We start from the raw sequence: 21,175 nt of genomic DNA on the forward strand, positions 1-21,175 counted from the left end.
CATAAATAAAATGGGGAGGAACAGAGTTAATACTTCATAAATTTACACTGGTCAGATTTCTAAATTTTGACCTGTTCTTACACTACTACTATGTCCTTCTTCTTTTTTTTTTTTTTTTTTTCTTTTCTTATCCTAAATCACTCTTTCCTAATATATTTATGCTATCTACTCTGCTTTTGGAAGCTCATCTCAAACAGGTTCTGAAATACCTTTTATTGCTGGGTTCGATCCTTCAGTCTGTAGACCGAAATCAGACCAACTGAGCAAGGCATGTCACTGGTGGGGGTATAGAGGATAATGAAGTGGGATCTGGTCTTGCTGACCAGCCTGCTGTCACACAGAGAGGCAGCCCCACCACCACCAGTGAGTGCCTGCTCAGTTGGTCCAATTCCAGTTTGCAGTCAGAAGCATCATAACTATAACAACAGTAAGCTTACAGAAGCAGAATAGATGGCAGAAGTATATTAGGAAAGTGTTAGCAAGAGTTAACATAAAATACAAGGGGTCCCATTAGTAGTGGAAACCTCTTATAGGTAAAAATTGGCTCTGTCATGATGCATTGAGCACCTATACTTTGTCAGTATAGAATAACTGTTCATGCAGAGTGCCTTTAACAAGAAGACTGTCTTCTATGCTGTTTCACTATTCTGAAAATATATTTTTAAACTGAAATGTCTCCTGATATATTCTTTTTGGATCTCCATCTAAATGGATTATGTACATGTACAAGCTCACACTATGTATGTATATCATTGATCTTTTTCTTTTTCAGGTTGGAAACTTAGTCCAGTAGTTGGAGCAGTGTATGGACCTGAATTATATGCTGGTAAGTCTGCTTCTTTGGTATGAAAGTGAAAAACCAGACCATGCTTGTAAAGGTGTTTTTGGAAACCATTCCAATGAAATCTGAACTCAAATATGGCACTTCTGCACTTTGTACATTGCGTCAAAAGTAATTTTTGAGGACATATGGGGTATTGGCATACTCAAGAGAAATTGCAATTGCATGTTGCATTTTCTCTTGTTACCCTTGTGAAAATGAAAGATTTTGAGGTTAAAGCAATATTTTTGTGTTTTAAAAATAGCATTTTTTTTCCATTTTTCACGGCTCAACGTTGTAAAATTCTGTGAAGCATCTGTGGGTTTAAGGTGCTCTCCAAACATCAAGATACATTTCTTCAGATGTTGAGTTTCCAAAATGGGGTCACTTGTGGGGCAGCTCCACTATTTAGGCACCTCCGGGGCTCTCCAAATGCGACATTGCGTCTGCTAATGATTCCAGCTAATTTTGCATTCAAAAATTCAAATGGCGCTCCTTCCCTGCCATGCCCCCAAATTAATTTCCACCACAAGAAATTTTAAAGTGCATTTTACCTTATTACCCTTGTTATATTACAAAATTTGGAGCAAAAGTGACATTTTTGTGGGGGAAAAGTAAAATTTTTATTTTTTTTCCTACCACATTGCTTTAGCTCCTGTGAAGCACCTAAAGGGTTAATAAACTTCTTGGATGTGGTTTTGAGCAGTGTGAGGGGTGTCGTTTTTAGAATGGTGTAACTTTTGGGTATTTTCTGTCACCTAGGCCTCTCAAAATTGCTTTTTAAACTTTAAACCCTTCTAACCTAGCAAAAAGCAAACAAACCGAAAAACAGTTAAATGTGCTGATTTCAAGTAGACATGTGGGAAATGTTATTAATAGATCTGGGCGGACCCAGACTGTAAGGCTGTGCGCACGTTGCGTTTTTTCATGCGTTTACGCAGCAGCGTAAATGCATGCGCTGTGTGTCCCCAGCAAAGTCTGAGAATTAAGCAAATTCCATGTGCACGTTGCATTTTTGAAATGGAGCGTTTTGGATGCCAAATATTTGACAAAATTGGTGCGTTCTAGAATGCACATGTCACTACTTTTGCACGTTTTGGATGCTTTTTGTCATGCTGTACAAAGGCTAGTAAGACTCAGTACAGCGTAATCCCCACTAGGTGGCAGCAGAGTAGTGAAGGAGAGACAAAGAAACACTGTAACGGAAAGGCAGCTCAAGTATAGCAGAGTAACTTCAGCAATGTTAACAGATGAATCACCAGGGAGCAAAAGAGTAGTCACACAGTCTGGGTCTAACCAGGAAAGTCGAGTCACTGCAAAGGGAGGATCAATATCAAAGTCAGAAAGCAGAACCGAGTCAGAAGCCGGGAGATGAGGTATGCAGAGGGAAATACAAACAACAGACAGGAGAGGGAAGTCAGGGGCTGGGACAGGCAGACAAACTGGGGAGGGTCAAAGTCAGGACACAGTAGCAGGGAGGCAAGGGATGTTAACCTCTGACATGACCAGGCCAGAGCTGGGTGTAACCAGCAGCAGGGAAAAGCCGACCTGGATCATGACACTTTTCCCTCTCTCTCTGTGGGAGAGCAAGCATCCAGAACTCATCCAATCTGCATTCAAAATGCATTTTGGATGCTTTTTGAAACGCACATGCAGTGACAAAATGCTGCAGTTTATTTGTAAAGCCAGAACACAACATGCGCACTTAAAGTCCGGATCCGCTCGGTTTCAAAGTTTCTCGGGTATCGGGTCTGGGATTCCGGCTGTTTGAATTGGCATTCGAGAGGTTAAAAAATTAAAGAAAATAAAAATGAAGCGAGTGCTTTTTTTTTTTTTTATTTTTATTAAATTCATTATTTTAAAGACAAACCCAGAACTGAAAAGACAGCAAGGAGACAGGAGCTGCAAAATATATATCAAAAACATAGCACTAAAGTGCACACAGACAATCAATGAACATTTACAAATCTCAACCTTTCAACAATTCCTGTCTGACCCAGTTTTAGAAATTGAGAAGGGCCCTCAATAGAGGAGATAACAGACAAAGAAGAAGCAAAGCCAAAAGAAATCAGGGAGCAACAAGGGAGAAAAGGACAAAGGAGAGAGGGGGGCAGGAAGAAAAAAAAAGGGGGTGGGAAGAAAGCTGGGGAAGCTCTTCCAAGGGGATCAGACCCTGAAGCTGTGGAAGGGTGTCTGCGGGTCAGAGAGCAGTCTAGTGTAATCAGCCGAATATTTGAACTGATACCATGTCCTATTAAAAGCCTCGTACATGTCCTTGAGAGATGATGCCAAATCTTCCATATGCAAAAGGTCAATGACCCTTGACACCCACAGTGCCAGTGTGTGGGGGGATAGTAGACTTCTATGCAAGTGGAATGCACGACCTAGTGGCCATAACCAAAAATCTTAGCAATGAGCTCTTGTACAAGGGAGCAGAGGACTCTGAAGACTGTAAAAGAAACAGCTCCGGGCACAATATTTCGGACATGTCGGTCACGAGTCTGATCACCCCCCACATCTGACCAGAACCTTCGCAGAGAGAGGCAGGACCAGAAGATACGCACACAGTCTACCTCCCCGGGCCACATTTGCAACAGTTAGGATCCACTGAGGGGAACATCTTATGTAGCCTAGTTGGGACCCTGTACCACCTCGCTAAAAGTTTAAAATTGGCTTCCAGCAGTCTGGAGCATATTTTCTGCGCAAGCATTAAGATTTTATCTCTTTGCGTATCCGACAAGGCAATTCCTAGATCCCTCTCCCACTGCAACAAATAAGCCCATTTGGGGCATATCCTCCAGGTTAAACAACATAGTGTATACCAGAGATAGGGAGTGGCGAAGCTCACCCTCCCTCAGGCACAAATTCTCAAACCTCGTAGGAGGACCAGCAAACTGAGCAAAGCAGAGGAGGGAGCACAGGTCGTGCCTCAACTGCATAGCCCGCCATCTCTCCAGAGGGTCCGACGATAGAAGGCCTTGGATATCAGAAAGAGAGGGTTATTCGCCACCCACTCCCAGATGGCAAGCTCTAAATCTACTCCCCCAAGCCCAATCCCCGAAAGACTGGGTCTGAGAGGTCAGGGCGGAAGTCCGGGGCACGTAATATCGGTGAGAGGGGAGAGGACACTGGGAGACATCTACGAGCCTTTTGTTTTGAACAGCAGTCCAAGGTGGCGCTAATGATGGGATGAAGCCTCAGGGAGGCCGGAGAGAAGTTCGGAAGCCAGGGGATAGCCGGGAGATGTATTTCTGAGAAGCTCTGTTTCAAAGACACCCAGGGATTCACCTGAGCATGTCCGGCACCAGTCTAGTACTCTAACCATGTGTGAAGCCCAATAATACGTTTTCAGATCTGAAATGCCCAGGCCGCCGCTACTCTTGGGTCTGCATAAAAGGGAACGGGAAAATCTTGCTGGTTTATTTGCCCAAATTTAGTTTGTAATAAAGGCAGGTCACTGAAAAAGGAGCTCTGGATCCTAATCGGAAAGGACTGAAAAAGATATGAGATGCAAGGTAAGATATTAATCTCCAAGATTTCACATCTCCCAAACCATGTGAAGAGGCCTTCAGACCAAGTATGCCACATAGGTAGACGGGTGGGCCCCTCCAGGTAGGTCCCTCCCAAAAACAGTGGGGGCAAAGGGAAGGGAGAATCGGTGGATAAGGAAGAAGAAAAAAAGAAAAGGCTAGACCCCTCCAAGAAAGAGAGGAAAAGCAAAGGAAGAGAACTAAGAACCAGGGAAGAGCGCAAGAAAGAAGAAAGACGTCTCACAAAAAGCTCATAGATCTAGGGGCCAACCCAGGATCTACTAAAGGAAAAACTAGGGACAAGAACTGACACGCGGCCAGGTTCACCTTATGTAATTTTTTTCAATTATTTATTTTTACACTCCACTTCGGGGACCCAAACAGCTACTGTGAGCGTGAACAAACACGTCTCTGACAGTCTGCAACCAATCACAGATACAGTCAGAGGGTGGGTGGGGGAAGCAATGAACATTCATAAGCTTTAATGAGCAGACCCGGAAACAGTTGACAGACACACGAAGACTCAGTAAATATAATTGTCCTGATTTAATCCCCATTTTGCTTCCTTTTTTGACTGAACCAGAACAGTAACACAGACTTCCCTAAGATGTCAGTATTTGGGGTCCATGCATGGACACTAGCTGTCCGGTACAGACTTTACAGTTCGGGTTCGCCCATCACTAATTATAAGTGATACATGTCTACAGCGCATAATACTGTTATGAAGAAGTCAGCTGCATTCACTGTAAACTGATAATTACAGTTAGATTATCTTAAGTATCTTTAGCCTCAAAAAAACATGGCTTATTTTTTTGACTGATAAGGCAAAAAAGTGCCCTATTTTTACAGACTGTCCAGGACGTTCTGGACAGTTGACGTTACTGGTCCTGCTGCCTCAGTCAGTTCATACAGATAAGAGTCATCTCTTATGCATACTACTCTTCTTCACATAAATTTATGGGGATTCTGTTAACCATAATCAGTAGGGATCTTTGCTATTGGACTACCAACAATCTACCCATAGATGGGCATAAAACGTTTATAGGATAGCCCCTTTGAATGGCAGAAATTTATGGGAACGTGGCCATCTAAGGCCTCCTTCACATGTCCGTGCAAAAACTCTTAACGTTTTGCATAGTCCGTAGTAAAGGTGCGTATGTGGGGGCGTGGCCTGGACGGCAATGTGAAGAGACGTGTTTGTGGAGCTCTCCTGCAAACTCCCTTGATAAATCCCTGAATACTGCTGTTATCACTGCCTCAGCCGGCTGTCAGGAAGATAAGGTGGTGAGGACTTATCTGGAGTGAGTCTGGTGGATGCAGAGAGGTGCCATGGTCTGTCACAGGCAAAAAGATAATGGAGGCGGGAAAGTCCCCAGCTCTCAGGATGGTGCCATGATAAGGCAGGAAGCTGAGAAAGTTAATGCAGCCTGTCAGGAGAGGATGCAGATCGCTGCAAAGCTGGAGAAATTTGCCCTGACTTCAGAGAAATCACATCAGCATACAGATAACAGAGGTGAGGAGGGAGAAGACAATGCCAGCTCTGATGAGATGGGGGATGGTGAAAAGCAGCAAGATAAGACAGAAGTGGAGAAAGCACATAGTGCAGACCAGGCTCCAGAAAACCCCACTTTAAAGGACGTTTTTGCAGTGGTGTCTTTTTGTAAAGAGGCTCTGACTTCCCTGATGAAGCAAGTTAAGGGATTACAGGCAGAGGTTGCTGACATTAAGAAAGACCTCAAGAAAGCCGATCTGAGAACAACGGCTGTAGAGGAGAGAGTGGGGATAACAGAGGATCATATTACAAAACTACAAAAGTCTGAAAAAACATTTGCACAGCAGATAGCTGAAATCATGGCAAAAAATGATGATTTAGAGAACCGCTCTAGAAGAAATAACATCCGAATTGTCGGCATCCCTGAGAAAGCGGAAGGAAGAAACCCCACTGAATATGTAGAAGACTGGCTCAGGGGGAAAATGGGTGCTAATGTCTTATCCAAGCTCTATGCTGTGGAACGTGCACACAGAGTCCCGATGCAGCCACAACCAGCAGGCAGGGGCCCTCGCACTATGCTAGCCAAGCTCCTCAACTACAGAGACAGGGACACTATACTGCGAAAGGCAAGAGACATGGAGGATCTTATGATTGACGGCCAGAGAATTTCCATATACCCGGACTACTCCATTTCTGTTCAAAAGCTCCGTATGACTTTTACAGGAGTAAAGAGGCGCCTGCGAGAGATGGGGGTGCAATACTCAATGATGTTCCCGGCAAAGCTAAGAGTGACGGCGTTGGAGCGGGTGCACTTTTTTACAACTCCAGAGGAAGCCATGCAGTGGTTGGACGCAAACGAAAAGCGGATCCGTTTGAAGGAATGAGCTGACTGTCTGAATCTGCAGTGTGTTGGAGAAGGCCGGCTGAGGCTCTACAACATCCTTAGGAGCTTACAGGGGACCCTTCTTGTTTTTTCTTTTTTTTTTTTTTTCTCCTTCCCTTTGGGATTGAGGTAGTATGCAGGGGGAATGCGGAGGGTTTGATGTGAGCTTCGCAGGACATGGGGACTGCCTAATTTGGCGCGGTGGTGGGATTTACAATTTGAGATTCCAGTTTAATTACTGTTCGCCATTTTACTGTTATATTGGTTGAGTGGAATATGATTATACATAGAAAGGGGGGGAGTGGAGAATTGTTGGAAAAGGGACGAGTTTTAAAATGTGTCTAAGAGGGGAAAGCGAGGGAGGTAGGGGGGAATTTTGGTAGGGATTATGGACCAGGTTTGGAAAACCCGATGCTTCACGGAAGTACTCGAAAACAGGAAGTGGTGGGGAGTAGGAGGGGAGGGGAGCAGGGGGGGAGGGGGGAAAGGGGTAGGGTAGAGGCAGCATGGGGAGATACTACAAGGTTTGATGGTTTTACTGGGTGGGATAATGGGGGATAGAATTAAGGTGTTGAGTTGGAATATTAGAGGGTTATCAGATAGGTCTAGGAGAGCGGCAATAATTAAATATGTTCAAGACCAGATCCCGTCAGTAATATGTCTACTAGAAACGCATCTAACAAAGGAGACAACACATGTTTTAAATAGGAGATGGGTGCAGAAGGCCTATCACTCCACCTTTTCCAACTATGCAAGGGGTGTATCACTGCTGATCCATAACTCTGTGCAATATGAAGAGATAGAAGTGTATGTGGATAAAGAGGGACAGTGTGTGGCCGTCAAGTGTAAAATATTTGGCAGACTCATGTGTATAGCTGCAATATATATACCACCTCCATATAAGTGCACCAAACTAAGGGAGATAAGGGAGTTCTCTGAGAAGGGGGGAGTAATCCCTTTTTTACTGGTGGGGGACTTCAATAATGTGATAGATCTGTACTGGGATAGGAGTAGTAGACCTCCAGGTATCCAGGATAGTTGTATGACTTCATTTGGCACTCTTATTGGGGAACTTGGAATGGTGGATGCCTGGCGAGTGAGGAATGGGAGGGTATCCTGCTTCTCTTGTTATTCAGCTTCACATAACACTCTGTCCCGCATTGACATGGCTCTAGCTAGTGATCTGATGGATGCAATGATAAGCGACGTGCAATATCTGACACGAGTGATTTCGGATCATAGCCCAATTCTAGTGTCCATACGACGGGGGACCCTGACAGGGGGAAGGAGGGGAGAGTGGAAGCTTCATCCAGCATGGATCCGTCATATTAATATGGGGAATATAGAACGGGATCTTGGGCATTTCTTTATCCACAACGAGGGTAGAACTGGGCCGCTGGTGGTATGGGATGCGATGAAGGCATACCTCAGGGGACTCCTGTTCAGGGATATCTGTAAACGTAAAACACAGACGAGGCAGGATGAGAAAGATAGGCTGAAGGCCTTAGATAAGGCAGAGCTGGAAGCAATCCGGAGTACTACTACGGACGCGAAGCAAAATCTTAGGCAGGCGCATGAACAGGTTAATAAGATGCTTTTGGAGAAGGCGGTAAGGAAGCAGGCATTCCAAAAATTGCATTTTTATGAGGAGGGGGAAAAAGTTGGTCATCTATTATCGGTCATAGCTGCAGCTCAAAGGAGTAGTTCATTTTGTGCATGGTATGGACACGGTGGAGGGGACACAGGTCACTGAGGTTGAGGAGATCCTTGGGGTCTTTAAAGATTTCTATCGCACGCTATATTCTTCTATTGGAGAGATGAGGGTGGAAGAGGTGGACTCATTTCTTGAGCGAGGTGAGCTTCCTGTGTTGTCTGTGGTGGATAGAGATAAACTGGAGTCACCTATTACTATTGATGAACTGGAGGACGCTCTGCATGGCATGAGCAATGACAAGGCATCGGGAGCAGACGGGCTACCAGTTGAAATTTATAAACAGTTAGAAGAAATCCTATTACCCAAACTATTGAAAGTCTTTGAGGTGGCGGAGGGGGAAGGTGTATTGCCTGAATCTATGAGAGAAGCAATAATAGTAGTAATTCCTAAGGAGGATAAAAATCCGAGGCTTCCAGACTCATATAGACCCATCTCGTTATTAACAGCGGACGTGAAGCTTCTGGCTAAGGTGTTGTCAAACCGGCTGACTGGAGTTATATCTAACCTAATCCATATGGACCAATCAGGGTTCATGGCCAATAGGTCGACAGCTGCTAATATCAGGAGATTGTACCTTAATCTACAGTTGCCGCCTGACAACCCTGGCCGGAGGGTGATCGCTTCGTTAGATGCCCAGAAAGCGTTCGATAGTGTTGAGTGGGGGTATCTGTGGAAAGTGTTGCAGCATATGGCTTTTGGCCCACGGTTTGTAAAGTGGGTGCAGCTGTTGTATAATAGGCCTACTGCTAAAGTTAGAGTTAACGGTATGACCTCCTCAGCGTTTGAGTTGCACCGGGGAACGAGGCAGGGCTGCCCACTATCGCCGCTCCTATTTGCTATTGCAATAGAGCCTCTGGCGGCGGCCATTAGGAAAACAAAGGAGATCCATGGATTTAAGTATGGGCATTTAGAGGAGAAAATAGCTCTTTATGCTGACGATTTATTACTTTTCTTGGGGGATCCATCAGCCTCATTGGATCATGCCATGCAGATAATAGAGAAATTTGGAGAGGTTTCGGGACTGACCATTAATTGGTCTAAATCGAGCCTCTTTAAGGTGGATGGGGAAGTAGCCTGGACAAATGAGGATACTGGGGCTAACAAATTGAAGAATGTGGACGAATTTAAATATCTAGGTATCCAGATATCTCTGCCAGTAGGAAAATACATACAGGTGAACTTATGGCCGCTCCTTAAAAAATTGAGAACCAAGGTGGATGCCTGGAACAAGCTACATTTGTCAGTTGTTGGAAGGGTTAATTTACTAAAGATGGTAGTAATGCCTAAACTCCTATACATACTGCACAATGCCCCTGTTTGTATTTCAAGGAAAAGATTTAAAGGGATAAACTCGCTGTTTAGGGACCTGGTGTGGGGTAAAAAGCAGCCTAGGGTGCGATTAGAGACTTTACAAAGGCCGAAGGATGAGGGGGGTCTAGCAATCCCAAATCCGGAATTGTATTATATAGCGGCGCAATGTCAACACCTCAGGGGTTGGTCTGATCGAGAGAAAGATGGGGGCATTAAAGAAGTACTGGAATACATAGTGGGTAGAAGTCCATTGGTAATGGGACTAGAGGATGGTGCGGTGGGGCTCCTGGGTAGAACATCTCCTACAATGGCACTTATAAATAAGACCTGGGATAGGCTGAAAAGGGTGAGAGGGGTGACCCGGTTAACTAAGTTTACACCTATCTGGGATAACAGTAATCTCCCGGAGATTCAGAAAATGGGGAATATTGAGGAGTGGAGACGCAAGGGGGTGATATACATGCATCAGATATTGGACGGAGGAATTGTGAAATCGTTCCCGCAGTTACAGAGTGAGTTTCAGTTACCGGCGTCCGGCTGGCTCCACTACAGACAATTAAAACATGCGATTGCAGCCCAAGCGGCTAAACAAAGTGTGGCCATACAGACTGACCTGGTACTGGAGTATGTGTGTAAGGGCGGAGGAAGCACTAAAGGGATCATTTCTGGCACGTATAAAGATATACTACATACCTTTCTTTTAGACTACCCAATTAAAGCTAAATCTAAATGGGAGGAGGAAGTTGGGCCGATAACTGAGGAGGTGTGGGAGAGTATCCTGGAGTATGTCCCTAAACTTTCCATGAGCGAACCGGCCAGACTGTCTCACCTATACGTGATTCACTGGGTATATAGGTCTCCCTTACTGATGTTTAAAATGGGGTTGAAAAGGAATTCGGAGTGTCCAAGGTGTCAGGGATCTGACGCAGGTATTTTTCACATGATGTGGTCTTGTCCGAGACTGGTCTCCTTTTGGACTAAGGTTATCCACAAGATAGGAAGAACATATGGGTGTGTCCTCCCCAGGGAACCAGTGCTATGCCTATTGGGATATGTTGAGGAGCTTGGGGTGGAAAATACTATGAAAATTGTCATTGCTAGGCTGCTGTATGCGGCAAGAAAGCTAATCGCCAGGTCCTGGATTAAAAAAGACCCCCCGACCAGGGGAGAGTACATTAAAAGGGTGGAGTGTATTCTTCAGCTGGAACGGGGAGTGTATGAAAGAAGGGGGAATGTTAAAATGTTTGAGAAGCTCTGGTCTCCTTGGCTGCAATGCGAATAAGACGAGTGATGGACCAGTAAACTGGTCTGGGACCGGGATAGCCGTCTGAGACCTCTGATGTGTATGTTTTGTTTTATTTGTGTTACTAGTTGTTCCTCCTGCACAACGGGATGGTTGCTATACTACAGTTGAAGGGTATCCGAAGTGTGTACTAAATGGGATGTAGTATCGGGGAGAAGTGTTGCTGCCAGGGTGGGGGAGGGGGAGTTAAAGGGGTAATAGATGTGATAAATTTAATTTGGATGCCGATTTGTTATTCTGTTGTATGTACTCTGTTTTAATAAAAAAGTATCTGATTTAAAAAAAAAAAAAGGTGCGTATGTGTGTTGTGTGTGCTGTCCCTGTGCTATCCATGTAACATCAAGATAGCACACACAGTTTGACCTGGTATACTTCTGTCTCCGTCGCTGTTGTTTTCCGCGCTGCTGTTACTTCCGGGCCCACGTTGAGTGCAGCGAATATGCAATGAGCTTAATGAGCGGAATCCGGAAGCCTCAGCAGAGAAAGCAGCGCCAAAGACAGGGAAGTATAAAAATTCTTTATTTTTATGTGTCAGTTGTTTTCTCTGGTACATGTCATACGGATTACATCAGTGTGCGGTCCGTGTGACACTCGTACTGCCGGAGAAAAACAGGCATGTCTCCGTGTGGAGCACACAGGCACACTGTAAATGTCAAAACACGAACGTGTGTGCAGACCCATTGATTTTAATGGGTTTGTGTGTCTGTGTCACAGGTACGTGTGAAAACTGATGTCACATGTACCAGAAACACTGAATTATGAATGAAGCCTAATAAAGTTGTACTTCACTAGCGCTTAAGAGATTTTGAGGTCACATGCTGACTAGACTCTACTGGCTACTTTCAGTTCTCTTTTATTAAGAGATTCCAGCAGAGTCTAAGGCCCCACTCACACTTGCGCTATTTTGACGCAAACTGAATCCGTCAGTAATGTAGTACAGTTCATTTATTTACAGTGGAAGCGCGTTAATATGCCGCGTGTGTGTGTCATGCAGTACCCGCTTGTGTCCACATGGTGTCGCGCTTCCACTGTAAATAAATGAACTGTACTACATTACTGACGGATTCCGTTTGCATCAAAATAGCGCAAGTGTGAGTGGGGCCTAATCTGCATATGACCGCAAGTATGCAGATTGCATAATGTGCCCATGTGACTGCCCACTTGCACAAGAAACACTGGGAAACTGATCACGTGAACTTTGCAAATTCATGATCTAGCAGTTGCAGAGTGAATAGTGCCCCTCAGTGTTGGAAAATCTCTGGGGATTCAGCTACTGGATATAGCTGAGGCTCTGGAGATCACGATTCTGGACGATTTTTTCGGTCCCCGGTCACATGATCATCGGTATACACTGTATAAGTGGTCACAGTACAGTAAATGGCAGCGCCGGTAAAAAGTGATTTATCTCTCACCTGGCATAATCAAACATGTCGGGGGTGATAAATGTGCCCCCCCTCCCGATCACCTAAAATGACGAGTGGGCGCGCCTGCTGCATTCATCTTTCTCTAATTTGTCTCATCTGACATGTCAGATGAGAGAAAAGTCTTCTCTAGGTCTCCGCCTGTCACCACCCCCAGTCCTACTCCGGTACCTGCTGCAGCACCGATCCCCGGAATCCCTCCTCCTCTGAAAAATGGTGGCTGCATGCGTGCAGTTAGAGTGAGGTTACTGCAGTTCACACTGCCCTTGGTTGGACCCCCAGGGAGTGTAGCTGCAGCATTCTCATTGCGGTCACTGCAGCCACACTACTCACATGGAGTGCCTGCACTTCCAGAAAACGGGGGCTAATTTTTCGGCGTGTGACCCCCCCCCCTCCCCACCCGTATACTGGAACAAGACCTCCAAAATGGATTGCGACGGATCAGATTTCTTTTCAAAAAATTGGTGAAAGACGGAATGTTAGGGAGTGTTTTTTCAATCAAATTTTTTCCTTTCTTTTTTTTTTCTATCAGTCCTGGTGCCCTGGTACTTAAAGACCCATGACGGATATATCCGTCATGGCGAAATCGCGGACCCGGTGACCGCGATCGGTTTTTAAGAACCGTAGATTCGGGAAGGAGAGGACCTGTACCTGACCTCAGGAGGGGGTGGTGCCTCCTCCCTGGACCTACTGAGGCTGTGATTGGCTGAGCGGCGTTCGTCAGCAAACCACAGCCAGTGTAATGTTTCAGCCATTGAAAATGGCTGAAACATTGAAATCCAGTTCTGATCAGTGCAGCTATAGCACTGATCATTGGCTGGAGCTGTATGACCTTTGCTGCACACGCCGCCAGCTCTGATTGGAGAGATCGGCTTTGTGACCGATCTCTCCAAGCACCGTGCATCTGGGACCGGTGATATATAGGAGATCGCTCTCCTCAGCTTCTCAGTCTGTGGAAGCTGAGGAGAGCGATCCCTGCGGGTGCCAATCTGTAAGTCACTGCCCCAGATCATCCGCTGCCCTCCTGCATCTGCTTCGCCCCTGCATCGCTGCTGCCCAAACAATTGATTTCCACCACATATGAGGTATCTGTGTACTCAAGAGAAATTGCACAATACGTTTTATGGTGCATTTTTTCCTGATACCCTTGTGAAAAATAAAGCTACCAGTTTGAAAAAACAATTTAGTGGTAAAAAAAATGAAATTATTTTCATGGCTGAACATTACAAACTTTTGTGAAGCCTCCAGGGGTTTAAAGTGCTCACTAAACAGCTAGATAAATTCCATGAGGGCTCTAGTTTCCAAAATGGGGTCACTTGTGGGGGAGCTCCATTGTTTAGGCACCTCAGGGGGTCTTCAAACCCGACATGGCGTCCGCTAATGAGTGTAGCTAATTTTGCACTCCAAAATTCAAATGGAGCTCCTTGCCTTCCGAGCCCTGCCATGTGCCCAAACATTTGATTTCCACCACATATGAAGTATCTACGTACTCAGGAGAAAATGCACAATACATTTTATGGTGCATTTTTTCCTGATACCCTTGTGAAAATGCTAAATTTTATGGCTAAAGTAACATTTTTTTGTAAAAAAGTAAAATTTTCATTTTTTTCCTTGTACATTGCTTTAGTTGCGGTGAAGCTCCTAAAGGGTTAATAAACTTCTTGGATGTGGTTTTGAGTGAGGGGTGCAGATTTTAGATTTGGGTCACTTTTGGGTATTTTCTGTCGCCTAGGTTTCTCAAATCACTCCAAATGTGATGTGGTACCTAAAAAAATTTTTTTTGTAGATTTTGTTGGAAAAATGAGAAATTGCTGATTAACTTTGAACCTTTCTAACGGAAAAAAAATTTGTTTCAAAAATTGCGCTGGTGTAAAGCAGACATGTGGGAAATTTTATTTAGTAACTATTTTGTGTGACATATCTCTCAGATTTATGGGCATAAAATTTCAAATTTTGAAAATTGAGAATTTTTCGCCAAATTTCCAAAATGTTCACAAATAAACGCAAAACATATCGGCCTAAATTTACCACTGACATGGAGTACAATATGACACGAAAAAACAATGTCAGAATCACCAGGATCCGTTGAAGCGTTCGAGTTATAACCTGTCAAAGTGACACTGGTAAAAATTGCAAAAAAATGGCCGGGTCTTTAACGTGAAAACAGGCTGGGGGCTGAAGGGGTTAAAGTAAAAAATTTGTGGTAAAATTTTTTTTTTTTTTTTTTTTTAATTTTCACGGCTCAAAGTTAGAAAATTCTGTGGAGCCCCTGGGGGTTTAAAGTGCTCACCACACATTTAGATAAATTTCTTGAGGGGTTTAGTTTCCCAAATGGGGTCACTTGTGGGGGGTTTCTGCTGTTTAGGTACAGGAGCCCTACAAATGCAACATGGTACCCGCAGTCTTTTTCAGACATATTTGCTTTCCAAAATTCAAATATAGCTCCTTCCGTTCCAAGCCCTCCCATTTGTCCCAACAGAAATTTCTGATGACATGTGGGGTATCCCCGTGCTCATAAGAAAGTGAGTAACAAACCAATAGGTCCACTTTTTGGTGTTACGTCTTGAAAATGGGAGAAATATAATGCTAAAGCAATATTTTTGTGAAAAAAATGAAAATCTTCAATATGATGACCTAATGTTATCAAATTCTGTGAAGTACCTGTGGATTCAAAATGCTCACTATACCCTAAAATAAAATCATTGAGGGGTCTAGTTTGTGGGGAATTTCTGCTGTTTAGGTACCTTAGGGGGATCTGTAAATGCAACATGGTGCTGCAATCTATTTCAGCCAAATTTGTGTTCCAAATTCAAATATTGCTCCTTCTGTTCTGGACTGTCCCATTTGTCCAAACAAAGGTTTCTGACCACATGTGGGGTATCTGTGTGCTCCGAAGAAACTGGGTAACAAATTTTGGGGTCCATTTTCTTGTGTTATTTCTTCTAAAAATGAATAAATTGGGGCTAGAAGAATATTTTTAGGTAAAATGATAATTTTTTTTTTTCTTTTTCATTCCACATTGCTTTAGTTCCGGTGATGCACCTGAAGCGTTAATAAACTTCTTCGATGTGATTTTGAGTACTTTTAGGGGTGCAGGTTTTAGAATGGTGTAACTTTTGGGTATTTTCTGTCACCTAGGGCTCTCAAAGTCACTTCAAATGTGATGTGGTCCCTAAAATAAAAACAAAAAATAAACATTTTTGTATATTTTGTTGAAAAACTGGTAAATTGCAGATAAACTCTAAACCATTCTCCATTCTTAACCCCAAAAAATGTTGTTTCAAAAACTGCTCTGATGTAAAGTAGACATGGGGAAATATAATTTATTAACACTTTTGTGTGACAGAACTCTTGTTTTAAGGGCATAAAAATTAAAAGCTTGAAAATGGCAAAATTTTCGTAATATTTCCGTTTTGTTTTTTTTCCCCCTAAATAAAAGCAAAATATATAGTCCTAAATTTACCACTATCATGAAATACAATATGTCATGAAAAAACAATCTCTGAATCACCAGGATCTGTTGGAAGTGTACTAGAGTAAGTGACACTGGTCAGAATTTTAAAATTTGTCCTGGGCAATTGGCTTTGTCCTTAAAGGGTTAAAACCTAAATACACGCTTTAGGCTACGTTCCCAGTTTTCGATGTTGCAGCATTTCTGCACATATCAAGTAATTTAGGTTATTTGTGATTTATTCATTGCATTTTTTGTGTGAATTTTAGTACGTGTGTTTAGCTCTCTATTTTTTTTTTATTTTTTTCATTCTGCGGTTTTTGTTGGTATGTTATGTATTAAATAAAGCTGCCTTGTTGTTGATACTTTCTGGTATTTGGCTTTGATAACTGTATTGATAGTTATATGGAGTTTACATGCGTTATTGATGCGTTCCCACAGCAGAAATGCACTTAAAAAGGAAATGCATTATTTTTTCTGCAGATTTTTTGCATCTAATGTTGGTCTATGGGAAAAATCCGCACATAAAACTCAGCGTCCTTGCAGGAGAAATTGTCATGTTATGGATTTCAAACACTCACCACAGGTCCATTTACGCAGAGCTTCTGGAACTGTAAGATGCTGCATTTTCATTTAGTTTTTGATGCTATGCATTTTCACGGTGTCAAAAACACAGCATCTTATAGTTCCAGCAAAGTGAATGGGATTTACAGAAATTTCATGTCCATTGTGCTTTTTTTTTTTTTTTTTTTTTTTTTTACTTGGTGTAAACTAACCTGCGGTGTTTCAAATCCACAACATGTCAATTTCTTTTGTGGGTACACTGAGTTTTATGTGCAAATTTTTCCCATAAAAAATGCATCAGATGAAAAACAGGTGAAAAAAAAGTGCGTTTTTTTTCCACTGAACAAACACATTTAATCCGCACATGACTATCAATCGGTTTGTCAAATACTAAGACGTATCAAAAACAAAGCAGCTTTATTTATAGCATCAAATAACAAAGTGAGACAAAAACTGCAGCTTCGAAAACACATGTAATAGTTTTCACAAATGCAATGAAAAGATGCAAATGACCTATTTTACCTATTAATTGATAATATGAAAAAAATCTCAAACATACTCTCCAAAGACTCATCATGGAAACGTAGCCAGTAGTGTCTTATTTATTTCTTTAATCTAAAGTCTTGCACATTAATTATAAACGCATCCATGGTCAACATTTTTGAGTGGGGAACATGGTGGGCACAACTCATGGTTGGAAAACTGTATAAGGCTAAGACCGCACTTTGCGCTTCCACCTGCGTTTCAGCTGCTTTTTAGGACAGTTTTGAGATGCACCTTTTTCATGCCAAAAGGCATGTGTTTTGATTTTACAGCAAAGTCTATGGAAAATGGTGATTTCCTGTCCGCACTTTGCGTTTTAAAACGCTGCGTTTAATTTGCATATTTTGTGGCACAAACCATGCGTTCAAAGAAGCAGCATGTCAATTGTTTTTGCCATTTTGGGTGCGTTTTGCGAACATTGAAGTCAATGAGAAATGGCAAAAACTAAGATTCCTACAAATTCCTGCGTTTTAGGCTGCTTTCACACTACGTCTTTTTAACATGCGTCCTGAACGGTTTTTTGCTGCAAAAGCGGATCCTGCTTTTACAGCAAAAAATGCATGCAAACGCATGTTACTTTGCAGGATCCTGTCACTGGATGTTTAGGGGCGGGCATTGGAGTCATGTGATCGGGAGTGATGGGAACTAAACGTGCCAGACTGGGAGCCAGCTTCTTACAACTGCGGAGGTTCGTAACCAAGGTAAACATCGGGTATACTTGCTTGGATACCCGATATTTACTTTGGTTACAAGCGTCTGCAGCTGCTAGGAGCCGGGCTCCCTGCACACGTTACCAACGTAAACATCGGGTAACTAAGATAAGTGGTTACCCGATATTTACCTTGGTTACGAGTGTCCGCAGCTCTCAGGTGGGGGAGAGGGAGGGGGAGAGACAGAGAGGGGAGAGAGAGAGGGGGAGAGAGACAGAGGGAGGAGAGAGAGAGACTGATCACGGAGGTTGGCTTCTGTGCATGCTCAGTAGAGCAAGCAGGATCCTGTCTTGTTTTAATGTTTTGTTTATTGAAGCAAAAGAAAAAGAAAAATACACAAACAATAGAAGTCACAGATTTGACTAATACAATCACATTTGCATTAGACGCTTTCCATTTCAGCTTCATAGCTCAGATTACATATGTGCTGTCCGAACCATCAAGATAATAAACTTAACTATCTAGTAATGGGAAAGCCCCAATTAACTTAGTATTCTGGTTTCTGTTTTAATATGCAACAATTTTTAACAGGTATCCTAGATACTAGAGGCAGGGGGGGTCTAGAATCTAGGAGAGCGAACTTCGTCGCATGAAATTCAGTTACAGAATTAGAGTTAGAGGGTTCAAGAGACGAAAGGGAAGGGGAAAGAAATAGAAAGGAGAGAAGAAAGGAGCAGATTTTGGTCTTGGGGCCATTCAGTTCGTGGTATGGATGTTTAGGCAGTTGCCATTCATCAAATTGGTGAGGGGAGGGGTAACTTACAGTCCCCTATGCTACCGTCTGCGAAGTTACTATTGAAAATTGCGGTTTAGACTTATAGGCCTGCCAAGCCTTCCAGACCTGAAGGAAAGAGAGCATATTTTGACGCGAAAGGGCTGAGAGTTCTTCAACGTGATACAATTGATCAATCTTCAGCAAGAGCTGTGTGAGAGTAGGAATTTTCGTTGTGCGCCACAATTGGGCAATGAAAAGTTTACACGCTGAGCCTACAAATAACGCCAATTTTGATGTAGCTTTGTCTTTAGGCCACATTGGGAAGTTCAGAAGCATTTGTCCAGGTTCCGGAACCCCCTGTTTGCCTGTGAGTTCATATATTAACTTTGATGCCATCCGCCAGAAGGTCTGGACTATCGGACAAGACCACCAAACGTGTAAATATGTTCCCTTGTCTCTCTCGCATCGCCAGCATTGATCTGAGTTGGAAGAGGTCCATGTACTAGACGAGGTGGGGACAATGTACCATCTCGCAATCACTTTAAACGAGTTCTCTTGAACTCTCACACAACACGACGGGCCATGTGAGGCATTATAAATCTGGCTCGTTTGTAAATCAGTAAAGATAGTATTCAGATCCCTTTCCCATCTTAGTATATATGCTCTCTTTACCACAGGATTTTTTGCAAGCAGGGTCTGGTACAGGTTAGAAAGAATTTTCCTGGGAGTCCGGGTTTGCATGCAAAACGATTCGAAAGTAGTTAAAGGTCTGTCAAGCTGAGTGTGAGGTAGTAATGGATGAATCACATATTTTAGCTTTGTATGATGAAGAAATGTGAGCTTAGAGAGGTCTGGATTCATACCCATCTCCTGATCAGAAATCAAAGAGCCGTCCACCAAGAGATCAGCTATCGGAACATTCACATTGGTCAGAAATGTGGATTTCGTGGACGCGGCTTGGTTTACATCAGCATCTAATATGTCGGAAACTTGGGTTAAAGGAGAGAGGGGCGGGGCCAGTATCTCTCTGTTTTCCTTCCATTTGTGCAATAGAATTTTCGTAAGCTCATTTGTGACGAATCTTTTATCCCTCTGGTTAGCAGGGGAAAGTAGCATAGCTCGTAGAGGAGTAGGGGCTAGGTATTCTTTTATGGGTATCCACAATTTAGTCGGTGGACGTCTGATCCAGTCTACCGTTCTAGACAGGACGGCGGCTTGGTAATATACCGATATGTTGGGAAGCCCCATGCCCCCCCTGTCCCTTGGGAGGTTCAATGTTTGAAAGTTGATTCTCGGTTTATGTTTGTCCCAGACGTAGTTGGAGATTAAAGAGTTACATTGAGAGAGAAAAGCTGCGGGGATTGGAATGGGTAGCATTTGAAAAGGTAAATAAACTTTGGAAGTATAATGCTTTTAATTATATTTTTCCGACCCATCCACGAAAGGAAGGGAGCCTTCCACGAGGCTATTTGTGTGGTAAGTTTAGGAAGAAGGGGCTTGTAATTGAGATCAAATAGGGACTTGAAGGTTTTCCCTATCTTAATGCCTAAGTATGTTATATGACTATTTGGCCACCGAAAAGGGAACGCGTTTTGGAGAGATTTAGTGACTTTACTGGCGACATTAATGCTTAATGCTTCTGATTTGGATAGGTTTATTTTGAAGTTGGACCATCGGCCATATTCCTCTAATAATTTCATAAAGGCAGGGAAACCCCTCTCCGGCTTGGACATTATCACCAACAAGTCATCGGCAAAGGCGGCGGACTTGTGGTGAACTCCTTGCAGCTTAAACCCCTCAATGTCCCGGTCCTGTTGAATGGAGGTTAGCAATGGCTCCATGACCAAAACAAAGAGTAGGGGGGATAAGGGGCAACCCTGTCTTGTGCCATTTTTAATGTCAAAAGGGTTGGTGAGAGTATTATTTATTTTAATCCTGGATGTGGGGGCTGTGTACATCTGTAGGATTGCGCGTGTGGTATCCGGAGGAAAGTGGAAGGCCTCCAGCGTCTCCCGCAAGAAGGTCCAGTCCACTCTATCAAATGCCTTCTCGGCGTCCGTCCCCAGCAGGACTAGAGGCAGCTTATGTGTCCTGGCGAATTGCATTAGGTTTATTACTCTTAGCGCGTTATCCTTCCCCTCTCTACCCCTGACAAACCCTGATTGTTCTGGGGAGATGAGATCTGGAAGGATATCTGCCACTCGATTGGCAATTAAACTAGCATATATCTTTAGGTCTACATTCAAGAGTGAGATGGGCCTGTAGTTTCCACAACACTCTGGATCTTTCCCGTCTTTGTGTATTAATGATATATGTGCCTCTAGTGCCTGCTTGGGTATAGGGTCGCCATGTAGAAGGGCGTTGCAGGAAGCTAATAGATGATCCCCCAGAATATCAAAGAATTTCTTATAATATATAATGGGGAGGCCATCTGGACCTGGAGCCTTCCCCACGGGGCTCCTGGACAGGATGGACTGAACCTCAGCCCGGGAGAACGGTTTTTCTAAGGACGCCTGCTGTGGTTTAGAAAGTTTCGGAAGAAGCAGGATCCTGTCTATCAGCACGCCAGCGTTCACATGCGTTTGCGTGCTGTTTAGTCAGGATCCAGCAATTTGCAGAAGTTGGACGCAGCTCAAAAACGCTACAAGTAGCGTTTTTGAAAGATGTTAAAAAACTGCAAGTCGCTGGATCCTCACTATAACGCACGCAAACGCAGGT

At 43.5% G+C, this 21,175-nt stretch overlaps 1 protein-coding gene across 3 annotated transcripts in view; it reads left to right on the top strand.

Annotated features, from left to right (window-relative positions):
* Window positions 1–21,175, top strand: part of RBFOX2 (RNA binding fox-1 homolog 2) — an 846,394-nt gene that overhangs the window by 819,690 nt on the left and 5,529 nt on the right. For all 3 annotated transcript variants that reach the window (XM_075321972.1, XM_075321970.1, XM_075321971.1), the window contains one exon: window positions 773–826. In XM_075321972.1, the coding sequence (XP_075178087.1) occupies window positions 773–826 (54 nt within the window). The remainder of the gene's footprint in view (window positions 1–772; window positions 827–21,175) is intronic.

The sequence above is a fragment of the Anomaloglossus baeobatrachus genome, chromosome 8 (assembly GCF_048569485.1).
Source record: "Anomaloglossus baeobatrachus isolate aAnoBae1 chromosome 8, aAnoBae1.hap1, whole genome shotgun sequence".
NCBI lineage: Eukaryota > Metazoa > Chordata > Amphibia > Anura > Aromobatidae > Anomaloglossus > Anomaloglossus baeobatrachus.